The 16,001-nt window shown below is 49.5% G+C and overlaps 1 protein-coding gene across 19 annotated transcripts in view; it reads right to left on the minus strand.

The window, feature by feature from the left end:
• Window positions 1–16,001, minus strand: part of KIAA1671 (KIAA1671 ortholog) — a 178,258-nt gene that overhangs the window by 62,233 nt on the left and 100,024 nt on the right. Inside the window, exon 1 of one of the 19 annotated variants that reach the window (XM_066260299.1) lies at window positions 1,588–2,840. The exons of the other annotated variants lie outside the window; for them this stretch is intronic. Within the exon in view, the coding sequence (XP_066116396.1) occupies window positions 1,588–1,872 (285 nt within the window). The 5' untranslated portion in view covers window positions 1,873–2,840. Of the gene's footprint in view, window positions 1–1,587; window positions 2,841–16,001 lie in introns of those variants that run through there. 19 annotated transcript variants of the gene reach the window in all.

Here is a 16,001-nt window from a genome sequence, read left to right on the forward strand (position 1 = left end):
GAGAGACAGACCAGGACAGAAAGAACGAACAAGAGGCCCACTCAGGTTGGGTTGGGGGTTTTGTCTCATAAATGCAGGCCCCACTGATTTGTCCAGGGCCAAAAAGCAGCACAGACCTACAAGAGAAGATGTCATATTCATGAGACACCTGTTTGTACCTTACTTCTCTAGTTGCTGTGTGGCCTCAAAAAAGTCACTGCACCTCTCTGGGCCAGCCAAGGGAAAGCTGGGTCAGTTCCTGCACCTTGAGGACGGGTGTGAATGCTTGTGACCTCAAGTGTACAGATGACCAGCTTGAAACCTGGTGCATTCCAGGGCTCCATCCCTTATTTATGCATTTGTGGGGTCCTGTAATGACCATGGAGCCTCACTCCAAGGCTGGGCCCAGGGAAGGAGGCCAGTTTAGCCCTTTACCTGGCCTTAGCCTCCTGTAAACTGGAAAATACACTCAGGTGTAAAAATGCCAGGCTCCCTCTGAGTCCAGTCCTGGTCACTGATGTATGCTGCCCTGAAGTTTTCAGGAAGTCCTGGAGAAATTCTATGCCACGAGCTTGGCTAGAGAGAGCCCTGAGGTGGGCGTTGGAGCCTGGGATTCTAGCCCTAGCTTTGCCACTCACTTGCTGTGCTACCAGGCAGGTGCCTTTCCCTCTCTGGGCCCACCTCTCCAAATCATCAAGAAAGTCCTTGAAATTGATTATGCACCATCCCCTAGCAGGATGCAGGCCAAGTTTTTAAAGTTTTTTTTTTAAAATTGATTTTAGAGAGAGAGAGAAACTTTGATTTGTTGTTCCACTTATTTATGCATTTGTGGGTTGATTCTTGTATGTGCCCTGACAGAGGATCAAACCAACAACCTTGGTATAGCAGGATGACACTCTAACCAACTGAGCTACCAGACCAGGGCTGGCCAAGGTTTTAATCATTAGCTGTCATTCCAGCCTGTCTCCCAAACCCCATCAAGCTTTCCTGAGTGAGATATGGTGCAGCCCTGGGATCGAGGGTGAGCCCCAGTCCTGGCCCACCCTCACCAAGCCCCAGGTTCATGGGCCAGTGGGTAAACCCACCCACAACCTGAGGTCCCCTTAGGTAATCAGAGAGCAACCATGAGACTGCTCACTGATAACAAAAGCCACAACTCAATATGCACACGACATGGACAGTCAGTCATCCTGGGAGGCTGAGAGGAGACGAAGCAGGTGTCAACTAATCTTCCCTAAAAATAGCGAAGGACAAGCGTTTGTGTCAGGGGCTGGAGTGTCAGTGTTATGGATAAATCAATTGGCAAAGCTGGTCTGACTCCTGGGCTGGTCCGTCCATACGGACGTGGGACCCAGCATAAATTTCCCGATCACTTCTGGACAGAGGAACTCCAGTGTCAGGGGAATCACCACCGCATGCCTCTTCCCCAGACATGGGGAACAGGAAACGGTGGGGCTTGACGGACAATTACCCTGGAAGAGGCAACTTCCCTGGTTGGATCTATGGGACCCCCCCCCCTCCCCACAGGGGGAGCGTGCGAGGGGAGGAGTTTTGGCTGCTGTTTTAATTAAAAAAAAAAAAAAAAGAACACAAACATAATAAGCTTACAAAATCTGGTGGCTCCGAATCCGGGTGCCTTTTTCTTAGGGAAGAAAACCTCTGTTGGCTGCGAGCGGAAAAGCGGCGGAGGGATTCCCGACTCCGGGAAGCCAGGTGTCGGAAGGATGAGGTGCGCTTGAAGGGGGTCCGGCTGGTGGGCTCCCCGCTGGCCCGCTCATGGTTCACCGTGGTGGTCACTAAGTTGAGGGCATCCTGAAAGGACCTCCTCACGGTGCCCATCCACTGGGTCATGTGGGTTTGGGCCACGGTGAGTTTATCTCCCAGGTAATCCATAGGACCGGGAAGTGAGGGGGAGAAAAGCAATCAAAATGCCACGGTTCTCTCCCCTCTCTTCCTACTTGCCACTCCTGGAAGTTCGGAGCGTGCTTGGAGAGCAAAAAAAAGGCAGCAGCCCTCTTCAGCTAAACCGAGAGTGAATTAACATCACCAAGCCAGCAGCCGGCTGCATCCGTGGGTCTCACGCAGAATTAGGAGAGAGTTCAGGGTCAGGCTGAGAGTCCACCCACCGGCAGTGGAAAGTCAACACGCTGGGAGGTCCAATATCCAGTCCCTGGCGATCACCCCACTGAATCCACTGTGACCAGGAGCTTGAAGGAACCAGCAGCACGGGCTCCAGGGTGTGTCAGTCCCTTGAGGTGGGGGGAGGAAGAGGCGGTGGCCCTGGGCACCCTCGTTTTCACTTTCCCCCAGGTAGGCGGCCCCTCCCAGGCACACACTGGAAGGACCCCATGGGCAGGCTGCCGCCCATTGCTGCCCCCTGACCAGCTGCCCACGGCTGGGCCCCGCTCACCTGACCCATGCAGGTTTTCTGTCCGCTGGCCAGAGATTTCAAACCTGTCGGCCGGCAGGCAGCTAACTCATTTCCAGAGGCAGCCAAAAGGGCCCCCGGGTCATCTGGCTGAGCAGTCCGGGATGACATCAGTCCCTGTCTTAGCGAGGGGCTTCGCTGCCCAGGAATGCAGGAGGGGCCTCAGGAAAGCAGACGCCCAGGGAGTTGACGTCCGCCCCCATTTTTTTTTCCCCCAAGTCTCAACTCGCTCACCGTCCCACGGGGTTGATGATGACTTCACGTGCCAGGCTGCCTACCCACCCTGTGCCCTCGCGGCGGGCGCAGGGGGAGACGCAGCTGCACGCGGGAGCATATGTGCACGTACGGCAGAGATCTGGCAGCCCCGGAGGTTGGAACAGTTGAGAAACTGCCTCTAGGGTGGCAGGCCAGCTTCCCCGGACTTCTGGCCACTGTCAGTCTGTCTCCCTCTGGCGGTCTGTTTCTCTATCAGGCTCTCTCCTCCTTCTCCCTGTGTCTCAATTTTCACTTCTCTCTCTCTCTCTCCTTTCCATCAATCTCTCCCTGCCTCCCTGGAAGAAAACACCCAACCAGGTGAAACAGCCCTGGAGGTCCCCCAAGGAACTGGCTGGGCTGTATTTCAGTACAGGCAGGGTTGCCATAGCAACGCTGGGGCACAGCATCTGCCCCATCCTGGGCGGGTGGGCAGGCTCTCAGCACAGGGAGCAATGGGAATGATTCATGGTTTGCACTGGGTCACATGAGCTCCTGGGTTTTTAACCCTTACGGAGCCGGAGTAGTTGGAATGCGGGGGGGGGGGGGGGGGGGGGGGGGGCGGGGGAGTTGCGGGGGAGGCAAGACAGCAGCATGTGAGACCAGAGAGGGGTGGTCAGAAAGGGTCAGTCCCAGAGGGGAAGTACATTTGTTGCTTTCTTCTGATAGTCCCATGATACAGATGAGGAAATGCAGACTCAGAGACATAGATTCACTTGCCCAAGGTCACACAGCAAGGGTACCACCAGGGCATGGACACAGGCTGTTCCCTCCCCACCATTTTCCAGGTCCAAGAGGGCACCTGGACCAGAGCTGGAGCTCGGTAAATATTTACTGCTCCAACATCGAGTCCGACACTGAAGCCTTGATCAGTCTGACTGCATCCTGAATGTTTTCTCCCACCTGCGTCACCTTGGTTCTGAACAAATGTTTGCTCCCTAGACACTGATCAAAGGGCCACCCTTGAGAGAGATTTTCACGAAGGCATCAGATGACATAGGTCCCTTTCTTCTCTAGCCTCCTAGTCCTATGGCTGTTCATTCAGTTTTCCATTCTTCCATTCATTCACTTTAACACTCAGAGAATGCCAACTCTGTACCAGGCACTAGTACGAGACTAAAACTGGTCCCTGCTCTTGAGGGCTCACAGTCCGGCAGGACGCTACAGCGGTGGCCAGTATTTACTGGAGCATGAGTCCTGATGCCATTCCAAGTGCTCCCAGAAATTAACTCATGAATTCTCGAATGAACCCATTTGACAGAGGAAGAGACTGAGGCCCATACAGTTGAAGTCATCTGCCAAGGTCACACCAAGTGGTAGGCAGCCTCTTTGTCCCCTGTTCATTACACCCTGGGGTGTTCCCCTGCTACCACAGGGTGAGTCTGTGTGCCCAAAAGACGAAGGCAGAAGTGACAGTGTGTAATTTCCATAGCTACGTCATAAAAGACACCATAGCCTCCATTTTGCTCTCTGAGATCACACTGGCAGCAGCCCATGTTGCAAGGATGCAGAACAGCCCTACGGACAGACCTCCATGGAGAGAACCAGAGGCCCCCCCTAACAGACAGTGTGGACGTGCCAGCCATGTGAGTGAACCCCTTTGGAAGTGGATCCTGCATCCCAGGTCAAACCCTCAGATGACAGCTGCCCTGGAAGACACCTTGACTCTAACCTCATGAGAGACCCTGAGCCAAAGCCACCCAGCCAAGCTGTTTCCAAATTCCTGACCCATAGAAATCACAGGAGATGCAAACGCCCAGAGGCAGGACAATGCCTGGCCCATGGGGAAACGAAGTGCTTAGAGCAGAATGGGGGACCAAGCGGCCCTCATGGCAGCCAGGGGGTCCTGTATGTTAGGGAGCATCACCCATCACGCAGATAAGGAAACATGCAACGGGCCCCACGCAACACCTATATAGCCTCCAGGGTCCCAGGCCTCCTGGACTCTCAGGTTTGTTCATTTTCCTCACCTGAGCGTACACAGCCAGCCCCTGGCAGCAGGCAGGCCACTTCAGAGCCCTGCTCCCTCACCCCGTAGGACAGGAACTTCCAGGTAGAAGCCAACATGAGAAAGAGCTGACTGAGGTCCTCCCACACTCAGAAATAACTAAAGAGCTGGAAAGGAGCAAAGCTTTTGAACAGATCATCTGGACACAGAGGTAGGTAATCTACTGGGAACCTTCAGAAGGATGGTTAAACTAAATCAAAGCAGTAAGTAAAATACCTTCAAAATGATAATATCCAGTGTTGGTCAGGCTGTGGTGAGAGAGACACATATGTCCACAGCAGATGGAAAGACAAATCAGAATATTTCCTGGAGGGAATTTAACACCCCAGATAAAAAGTCTTTAAAATAAAGATCTGCTAGTTAATGACATCAGGCTGAAGTGTACTGATGATGTCTGTAACTTACTTTGAAATGCAGAAAAAAATGACCGGCTGGCTAGATTTTTTCAAAGCAAATATAGCAAATTTCAGCAATTACAGAATCTAGCTGGTGGGTATATGTGCGTTCTCTGTACAATATTTCTGTAGTTTGAAATTTTTCATAATAAAAGGCTGGGAGTGGGAGGATGTATCTGCCTTTTGACTCTGAAGTTTATGATCTAATTCCACACTCCGTAATCTGCCTTTGGAAATGAGAATGATCTATACAAACATTTTGCTGCAAGAATATTTATTGTATGCATATGTGTATATATGTTTGTGGAAAATTAGTCAGAACCTAATTGTCTGAGACTTGCTCAGCACAGCAATGAGCCATAATGACATCAGAGGCAAAGGGAGAAAAGATGAGTAATACTGATCCTGTCTTTATGTTATAATGTCTATAGTTTGTTCATCATGGATTTTTGCATTAACTTTGATTTTTTTAAATACTGCATTACAGTATTATTTACCTGGATTATGGACCTCTTTTTTTTTTTATTTATGCCCCTTTATATTTGCATCCTTGGTGAATACCTCAATCACCTCATTTTAGTCCCAGACCTGGATTTTCTAAATCAACACAGTCTCATGATTCAGGGATTGGAGATATCTGCTTCTAGCTCTTCTTAGCTGTGTGACCCTGAGTAAGTTACTTAACCACTCTGATTTTCAAAGATGAAATCATCCAACTCATCACTGTCATTGATGCTGTCAGCAGCACTACTGTCTACTAGGCATTGTTATTACATCAACATCACATCATCTGCTCCTCTCAACAATGAAATAAAGTTTGTACTATGATTATTACCCCCATTTTATAGATGGAAAACCTGAGGCAAAGGGAAGTTCAGTGACGAGTCCAAGGCACACAGCTATTAAGTGGTGGAGTCTGCCACTCCCAGCTTCATACCTTTAACAAGGCAGAGGATGTCCTGGCCCTTCCCAAATCATTCTGGATGGAAGGCAAGTGTGGGGAGAAGCAGAAGAGACCAGGTGGCAGGCAGGCTCACACAGCTCCGCCTCCTTCCACGCTACGGGAGACGGGTGCAGAAGGGAGCTGAAAAGCCAGATTGCTTGCTTGCCCCCTCCTGCCTCCCTCTAGGTACAATGTGCTCTGAGAGCGTGACTATAAAAAGCGCCACTCTGAAAACTGGGGCAGTGCAAGCACTTTCCCCTCCAGAGGACTTTTTCTGCAAACTCTTCTGTTCTCTCCAGGAAACTCCTGGGATGTTGCTGGGCACCAAAAAGGAAAGAAAGCCATCTCCTTACATAATCAATCAAAAAATTCTGGAGGAGCTGCTGAGATCCAGGAAACAAATGGGAATTGGAGTCACAATGGGAGGCAGGGCCCAGAGAGCACCATTTCCAGACAAGCGTGTGCAGTTATAAAAATCAGAACATTGGTCACTCCTTCATTCAACAAACATTCCCTGTGCATTACTGTATGAGCTCTGTGCTGGCCCTGAGGGGATCAATAGTCCCGGAACTGCTCAGAGTGGCTCTCTGATCCTCAACCATTAAGTTGGAAAGGTATCCCAATGGACCACCTCAAACCTGAGGCTACCATTTTCTCTAAAAAATCTGAAACAAACACACATACTCTATAGAGAATTCCTGGTCAAATGGAAGAAAGAGCCAGAAAAGAACGAATAATTGCAATACATGTGCCAACGGCTATGACGGACAAGTGAATAACATGCTATGGGAACATAAGAGGGAGAGGTCAAACCCAAACAAGAAAGTGGGAAAAGAAGGAAAAAAGAGAAAAGAGAAGATGATCATTTATTGAGGATCTGCAACTGGAAAAGGAGTATCTGAGTGGGGTTTTGATGGATGATTAGGAGTACTCCAAGAAAGTTAAACAAGAACAGCATGTGCAAAGGCCAGGGGGCATAGTCATATTCAGTCTTGTCCCCAGCTTTGGCACATGCTGTATCCCTGCCTAAAGCTGCCTTCATCTATTTTCCATCTTTACTAAACCACCTCCCACCCCAAGACTACATTCAGCAACTTTTCTAAATCTTTCCCATGAATTCTCACTTATATGACCCTCTTTACATCCTGCTTCCTCAAATATTCAAAATTCTAGGAGTGTGTATCCTGGACCTAGAAATATACTAATATTACTTTGTGAGGAAGATGGTGTGATAAAAATAATAACAACTATTAACTGAGGATTTACTATGTGCCAGGAACTGGTTGCCCACATGTCTCACCTCATTTAACCCTCTCAACAACCCTATGGGGCAAGTCCTATGTTAATTATCCCAATTGCACAGGAGAGAAGTGAGGTTTAAGAAGCTGACAGGACTTGCTCAAGGTCACTGAGCTGGCAAGGGGGGCTCTGGGGCTTGAACCCAGGCCTATTTGATTCCAAAGCCTTCCACCTTCCAGGGCAGAAGTCTGGCTCTACCAGCACCTCTAAGACCCCTAGAATGGCCAATTCTGCCCACACCCATGCATGAGAGAAATGACTATTCTACACGCTCCTCTGGGTGTCCCAAACCTCCTGGGGTAGGAAATGCCTGCAGAAGGAGTTGTTTGGCTGTAAATCACATTTCCTTCCTTGCCAGCTGGCCTGAAGACCATTTCCTGGGACCATGTGTGGGAAGGGCCAACTTGGGGACCCAGCTTACACTGTTTTCTCTCCCCCTTGGATGGAGCATCACTTTTGGAGGGCCAGCTGATGGCTCAGGGTCAGCCTTTAGAGCCTGAGTCATGGTTTTCTTATCATGAAGGGGAGAGATGAGAAAGCCCACCTACTTCAGAAGCTTGTGGTAAAGAAAAAACTAAGATCATTCTTGCCTAACATGTAGTAAACACTCCAATGGCAAACACGAGGGATGACATCTACTCTGCTCTAATTCCTACCATCTCACTGTTCAAATCCTAGGATCCTAGATGGTCAGAACTGAAATGGCCACCAGAGACTTAGCCGACCTTCCATTTCACTGAAGAAACAGGCCCATGTGGATGACCAGCTCAGGGCCCTCAGTAAATCTGTGGCAAGTACCCTCTGATTTCCCACAGGTGACACTCATGATCTAGACTTCGCAGCAACTCTGGTCTCATGTCCCACCTATTCCCCTAGTTTCTCTCCACCCCAGCCACAGGGGACAAATGGCCATTCTGGGATGCACCATGGTGCCTCTTGTTCAGCCCTTTGCACATGTTGTTCCCTCTGGCTAGGACATCATTCCACCCTTCCTCACCTAGTCGTTAATCTATTGTCCTCCATAGCTCAGCTTAGGTACTTCCTTCTCCAAGAAGCCTGCCATGATTCTTCACGCCCATGGCAGGTTGCCTCTGGGCCCCCACCCTACCATGGCACCCCCACTATGTCATCAGCACACTGGGCTGAGACATGGCTCACCCATCAGTCTTCCCATGGGGCTCTGAGCCCACAGGCAGCAGGAACAGGCCCTGTTCACCCTTGCTGTCAGCATGCAGCGTGCATAGCACTCGCCATGCCTACTGGGTAAAATAAAGGAACCACTGAGGCTTGAACCTGAGTCATACAACTCCCAACATTCCTCTCCCTAGGCTAGTTTCCAAGGCAACAGGGAAAAGAATTCTGAGGTGAAAAAAATACCCTAAAAAAAGAAAAGAAAAAGAAAAAAAGAAGTGACTTGATCTTGCATGTCAATCCCAGATTATTTATAAACCAACTCAAGACTATTTCCTTGTGTTTGTCACATTTTTATTCAAATAGTTATCTGAATGGTCTAAGATGCCCTTAATTAACCTTGGGAGGGGAGAAAAAAATCATTTGGAAAGGAAATCTTTCTAGAAACAGCCAGGAACTCATCTTCCTTCTTCATCAGGCTCCACCCTGAGTTCAAGTGTAGAGTGACATTTTCCACGCTGGGGAGACGGGCCCCTCCTGGCGCGGCGAGGCCAGTCTGTAATTACAGCCCCTCTTCCAAGAGCGGGCGCCTAAGGGAGCTGGGTGCCTGGGCCTCCCATAAAACAGAACCAGCTGGGCTGAGGGCACTTGATTCATCTGAGCAGGCTAGCCACTGGCTTTGGGGACACTGGACCCCAGCACACTGCTACACTCTCCAGGCACACCCAGGGAAGGAGAGGGGGACCCACTGAGATCTCTGTATGGTCACCTTGACTGGGGTTGGTCAACGTGTTTCTTTCCATCACAGCGGCAGAATTTCCACATTTGGATCATCGAGCAAAAGAGCAACACGTTCTTGGGGAGCAACAATTAGAACTGGGATGGGGGGTATGTGACGTTCCCTAAGAAACTTGTTTCTGAGCAGTGAACTTGCTATTCTTGGCTAAACTGCCTAAGCAGCACCCCAAGATTTTAAGGATCTCCGTGAGGATCACAGAAGATTGGAAGAATGAGTAGAAGGCCTTTCTTTCCTTGGTCCCTCCCTTCCTCCCTTCTGACTGCAACAAGCATCCAACTGAGCACTTACTATGTGCCAGGCACTATGCCAGACACTGGAGAGACAATGAATAAGAGAGCCGATCTCTGGCCCCCAGAGGGTTTTATTTGGGCTTTGCAATAAATATAATAACAAACTGAAGTAGTTCTCACTTGCCGAGGGCCTCTTGTGTGCCCTGCCACCTCCTGGACCTGTATAACCCAAGAAAGTGTAACCATGATAGTTAAAGACCAGGAAATGGAAGCTCCAATGATGAAGCCACTAGCCCACGTCACACAGCTGCTACGCCCAGAGTCATGACTCGAACCTATATTTTTTGCTTCTTGGATTTTTAAAATAACTTTAAAAAATGTAAAACTCATTCTTAGCTCACAGGCCATAGGTAATGAATGCTGCACTGTATTCCTCTTACCACCAGGTGAATTAGGTGAAGTAAGGAACAACTCATCGTCTGACATCTTTTGTTACTTTCAGCATCTTCACTGGTAAAACGACAGCAGTGTTTCAAGTGTTGGTGAAGATGTGGAGCAACTGGAACCCTCAGAGGATGAGACACAAAGTGGTACAGCCACTCTGGAAAACAGTTTGGCAGTTTAACTGATTGTATACCAATCTTACATCCCAGCCATTTCATGCCTAGGTATTTACGCGGGAGAAACAAAAGCATGTGTCCACACAGACGACTGCACAGACATAAATGTTCACAGCAATTTTATTCCTAAGAGCCCCGAACTGGAGTCAACCTAACATCTACTAACAGATGAATGGCTGCACACACTGGTATATCCATGCAATGGAATAGTCCTCAGCCACAAAAAGGAACAAGCTATTAACATATACCGTACCACATAGATGCATCTCAAAATAATTGTGTGGAGTGGAAGAAACCAGACCAAGGAGAGCACAGAACGTACAATTCCATTTATATAGAAGTCCAGAAAATGCCAAGGAATCCACAGTGCCAGAGAGCAGATCAGTGGTCACTTGAGGAGGGATGGAAGGGGGACGGACTCCAGAGGGGCACAAGGAAACTTTTGGGGGTGAGAGTTATGGCCATTATTTTAACTGTGGTGATAGTTCTGGGGGAATATCCATATGTCACACCCATCAAATTGTATACTTTAAATATGTACGATTTATTGTATATCATTTATATCTCAATAGGACTTATTTAAAATAACAGCGAGGCTTGTACACTAAGCAGAACTCTGAGGGTAAGGGGCATGAGGTGGGTACGCCTTGGTCAAATGGGACCAGCAGGAAAGCAGCAGGGAGGGGCAGGTGGGAGTCTGGGAAGCCAGAGGTCCCACCAGTCCTTAAGTGTCCTGGCCGGATGCTAAAGCCGGCTCTGCAGCTCTATGTGTAGCTGAGGACAAATGTAATGGAGCTCCTGAAATGTCCTGAACTTGGTGAATGGGGCGCCGGAGGCAGCCCTTGCACATGGCTCATGGACAAGCAGCATTCTAATGGCACTCCAGCGTCCAGGACCCAGGTGGGCTGTGCTGACCGCCCACAAGTTCCTTCTGAACTTCCCAGGTGCCAGAATTGGCGTGTGGGGTGCCAGGTTCACCAGGCACTCTACAGCTGGTCTCTTCTCATCTGATGAGACCCAGGGCACACACCAGAATTCTCCAGAAGCTTCAGACTTTTTTTTTCACTCCTCCCAGAAAGAACAGGAAGAACTCCCAGCTTAGATCTACCATCTGCAACAGGCAGGGAACAGCTCTGGCTCTGCAGCTTCGAACCCTCCCCCTCTGTCTGATCCCAGGGACAGTCTGACTGCCAGCAGGCCCTGCAGAAACCTGGCCTTCCTCCCTCAGGTGCTGCCTCTTTAAAGATTTCTTTCCTGGCCAGAGAATGACAGGCCTGGGGCAGGGACAGGAAGTCGAGGGCTAACCAAAGGTGTAGGTCCAGCTAAATCACCACGGACCAGGGAAGACACAGACCAAAAACAGGAAACAGACCTCCGTAAATGCTGCTGAACCGGGGAGTGGGTCTAGCAGAGGCCCAGGCATGGAGATGGCTGGTGCTGGGTCAGGGTCTGCGCTCCACCAGTAACCTAAGACGTGGCTTAGGGCAGGTCCAGGCACTGCTGGTCTCTGTCCTCCCAGCCCAGGGGATGCCCACTGACAATCGGTAAGAGCCCTCAGGTCAGTAAACTCCTCATTCACGCCACAAAACATTCCCAGGGTCTGCAAGCTCCCAGCATGGGCAGAATCACCCGCCTGTGTTTCAACAGTAAACACTTCTGGTCCCACTGAACCAACTCCACCCTGGTCCCACTGGGGCAACACCCAACGTCCTCTTCATCCATTCCAACAGAACCACTCCTCTCTCAAGGTGTGAGCTGACAGTTTGCATTCCCCCCAAAAGGTACCGAGGTTATACAACACGGGAGCTGCCACCACGTTCCCATGTACACGCCCACATGGGGTCCTGGGGTGACCCAGTATGAAAACTAATCAGGGTGGGGGTGGGGGCAAAGCGGGGTCAATGAGGTGCCTGCAGGCCAGCGTCTGGCTGGGAAGCAGAAAGGAGTGGGGATGGCGAGGGTGTGCGGGGGAGGTGACAGTGTCAGGAAGGATTCCCGTGCCCCTCCCTTCTTACCCAGACAAGTCATTACCAGGCTGGGGGAGGAAACGGCCTTTCCTTTCCCTTCCCCTTGCCAAGTGTTCCAATTTTAAATGGACTTAATGAGACCCGTTGGAGGAAGGACTTGCCAAAGCAACTGAAAACGGTATGTGGTAATGAGATGCCAGCAAGTGTCACTTAATGGGAACCAAGTGAGCAGATACAGGTCAGCGGAGGGGTGGCCATCACTCACGACGCACCTGCTATGGGCCGAGCACAGGGCTAGACACACCGCGGGTGCCGCTCTATCTTCTATGTCACCGACGTTCCACCAACCCCCCACACTGGGGTCCTGTCTCCTCTTGGAAGATGAGAAATCTGTGCCCCAAATCTGCTTCCTCCACTCTCTTCTCTTCCGGCAAACAGCACTACCAGCCGCCCCACTGTCCTGGCCAGAAGCCTAGAACCTGCCTTAATTCCTCTTCTCCCCTCACATCCCTCTCCCCCACACTCAGAACTACAGCCTGAACCAGATCCCTTCTTCCCCCATTTTAAAAAAGGTTAGTCTAATTCTGAGAGAAGGAACCAAACCATAACTACAATAAATACTCTCGTAAGCAAATAACAGTTCTGTTTGTGATGGAAGGGACCGGGACATTAACACTCACTGGTTGACCTCGTCTCCACCTCAGCACTGGAATCAACCTCCCATCACCTCTGGCCTCCCCCCTTTACCTCCCACCCCTTAAGTCCCCTTCTCCCCAGTGCCCAACACAAAAGCCTGGATGAGCTTTACCATCCTCCATCCATCATGTTAGCCTCTATCAAAAGTGCTTCCTCAGTTCTCTGCCTTAACCAGAATAAACCCTAAATGCGTTGCCCTGGTGCTCAAGGCCCCTACCTTCTCCCCACCCCCTTCCTTGCTCATTACTGGGCCAGCCATATTAGCTTTAAGTTCCCCAAGCTGGTTCCCACCTCAGGGCCTTTGCACATGCTGTTCCTACTGCCTGAAACACTGTTCCCCTAGATCCTCACACGGTAGGCTCCTTTTTTCAGATCTCTGCTCAAATGCCACATCTCTCAGAGGCCTTTCAAGCCACACCCCCTCCCAGTCTCCCTCTGAAACACCATTCTGACTTACCGTCCTCACACGTTTATCAGTGTTTATTGTCTGTATCTATTATCAGTCTCTCCCACCGGAACACACGCTCTGTGCGGGCAGCGATTTCTTATTTCACACTGATACTCAGTGTTAGACCAGTGTCTGGCACAGAGAGGGGACTCAATAAACACTCGTTGAGTGGAGAAACAAAGGAATAAGTGAACAAACCAAAAAAAAAAAACACCACACAGCTGCAATATCTCAAACTCTATAGGGCTTGGTCAGCTCATCTCTGAAATGGAGATGGCAAACTCAACACCCACAGGATGGTGATGAAGAGGAACCCCCAAAGGATGTGGGTCTAGGAGACACTGAACAAATATCTGCAGCTTAAAGCACTTCAGACAGCAGAGAGCAGAAGGAATCTCTTCTTACCCCCCCCCCCCACTGCCTGAAATGCACTGAGAAGCCAAAATCCTGTAACTGAGCCATGGCAGGCGAAGGTGTAGTGACCATATGTGAGAACACGATTCACTGTATTACCCGGTAGCCATGGCAATGGAAATTTTCAAGTACAGTTCCGTCTTGCTTTAACTTTTTTTTTTTTTTTTTACTTTATTTATTTTTAGAGAGGAGAGAGACAGAGAGGGAGAGAGAGGAGAGAGAGACAGAGAGAGAGAAGGGGGGAGGAGCTGGAAGCATCAACTCCCATATGTGCCTTGACCAGGCAAGCCCAGGGTTTTGAACCGGCGACCTCAGCATTTCCAGGTCGACGCTTTATCCACTGCGCCACCACAGGTCAGGCCTTGCTTTAACTTTTGATGCAGAAATCTCTAAAAAAATATTCAGATTTCCTTCTCTGGTGATATTCTACAGAATAGATACCTTCATTTAATTCCCGGGGTGGGGGTGGGGGGACCGCAAAATGTCAGATTCCTATGAAATAAACTGGTTTGCAAAGAGAGATGAGTTTCATTTTTAGAAATATATCGAATAATAAGTAAAAAAAAAATCATTATAGCAAATACTATTATAAGCAAGAAAAGGTTTTATTTGTAATGAAAGGAATCATTACTTGAACCTTCACTAGTTTGCTTAGTCATTCAACAAACATTCATTGAATGCCTACTGTGTGCCAAGCCCTCTGCTGCACTATAGGGATACAGCAGTGGATGAGACAGATGAAGATTCCTGCCTTCATGGAGTTTGTGGTCCAATGGGATAAACACACAGTAGAAAGGCATTCCCAACAAGAACTAGCAGAGAGCAACATGGTAGAGGAGAAAGGACTGACCTATAGGTTCACGTAGATCCATCATTCATTGGCTCTTTGACCCTGAACAAAAGTCACTGCACCTCTCTGAGCCTACGGTAAAATGGTGTAACAATACTGTTTGATGAAGGTGCTATGTGAAGCCAGTGAGATAACACAAACCATGCCTTCCATATATAGCGAGCTCTCAGTGACTATGGAGGGGGAGGAAGCCAGCTGCTGGCTGTCTCTCCCCAAGAGGCCCCGGAAGAGCTCTCTGGGTGTGAGATTTTTCCAGAGGAAGCCTGTGTTCTAAGGACTGAGGGAGTTAAGGGGACATTTGAGATTTTGACTTTTAAAACAAATGTGGGGGAAAGATGGCAGAAAGAGAAAACAGGGTGTAGCTAAACCATTAGCTAACGAGCCTCACAGCTACCTGGGAATGCAGTTGGGGCTTGAGTCCCGGGAACACTTCAGGCTGGCAGCCAGGCTGAACTGGCCAAAAACTGAGAGCAGGGGCATGCTAAGCGAGACTGTCACTGTGGGCTCCTCACCAAACTAGCCATGAGTGAGGTGAGGCCAGGGCCTTAGAGACTGAAGAGAAAAATATCATGATTTCTTGATGGAGACAACGCTGGAGATAAGGGCTCCCGGAGCCTGCCCACCACGCTGCAAACCCCGAGGCCTGAGGGCAGGAGGAGGCACTGGCCAGACCCTTCTTAAGGACCGACCTGCACGCCCTGGACTCTCAGAGCTGGCGTAAAACCCTGGCAGATGCTGTGGTACCTGAGCATCAGGCTGGAGCCCAGGCATGAGGGCCCAGACCATGTTTGTGTTTGAGCACAGGCCTCCCTGTTCTCAGTTTCAGGCTCCTGTATCTATCCAGGTAGTTCTTTATGCCTGAACAGCTGCCCACCCCCTCTCTCCCACCCCTGCCAGCTCAGTCCACCTGGGAAACCCTAATCAACCTTCAAATGACCCGGCAAGTCTATACACGGCGAGGCATTTCTCCTACAGATGCAATAAGCAATGCTTCAGACAGCAAAACCCCTGCACGAAGATGTTCACTGCAGTGCTGTTTACAGCAGTGTGCAAAACCTGAAATGACCTGTGTGCCCATCTAGAGGGGACTGGTTCAGTGAAGTTCAGTGCAAGGTAAAATATAAAGCCATCAGGAAGAATGAGATAGGCCCCTTGTGCTGATAAGGAAAGATTTCATTATTATAAGAAAAAGGAAAATCAGGCCATAGAACACTATGTATAACGAGGTCAGATCTGTGTTAAAAATCTGTGTGTATCTGTGGGAGGATATACACACAAGCACAGACAGTCTCATGTGTGCAGAGAATATGTCTGAAAGGAGACGCATGAGACTGTTGTCCGCCCCTGGGGAGGGCACTGCAGGTCAGAGGTGGTGGGAGCTTTATTTTTCTCTGGAATACTTTCGCACTGTTGGAAATGTTTGCCATGACTGTTGTGACTTTTTCTCTCTCTTCCCCCTCTTTCCTTTTTATGGAGTTTATTGGGATGACAGTGGCTAACAAAATTATTCAGGTTTCAGGTGCACAATTCTACAACACATCA

Source organism: Saccopteryx bilineata, chromosome 2 (genome assembly GCF_036850765.1).
Source record: "Saccopteryx bilineata isolate mSacBil1 chromosome 2, mSacBil1_pri_phased_curated, whole genome shotgun sequence".
NCBI lineage: Eukaryota > Metazoa > Chordata > Mammalia > Chiroptera > Emballonuridae > Saccopteryx > Saccopteryx bilineata.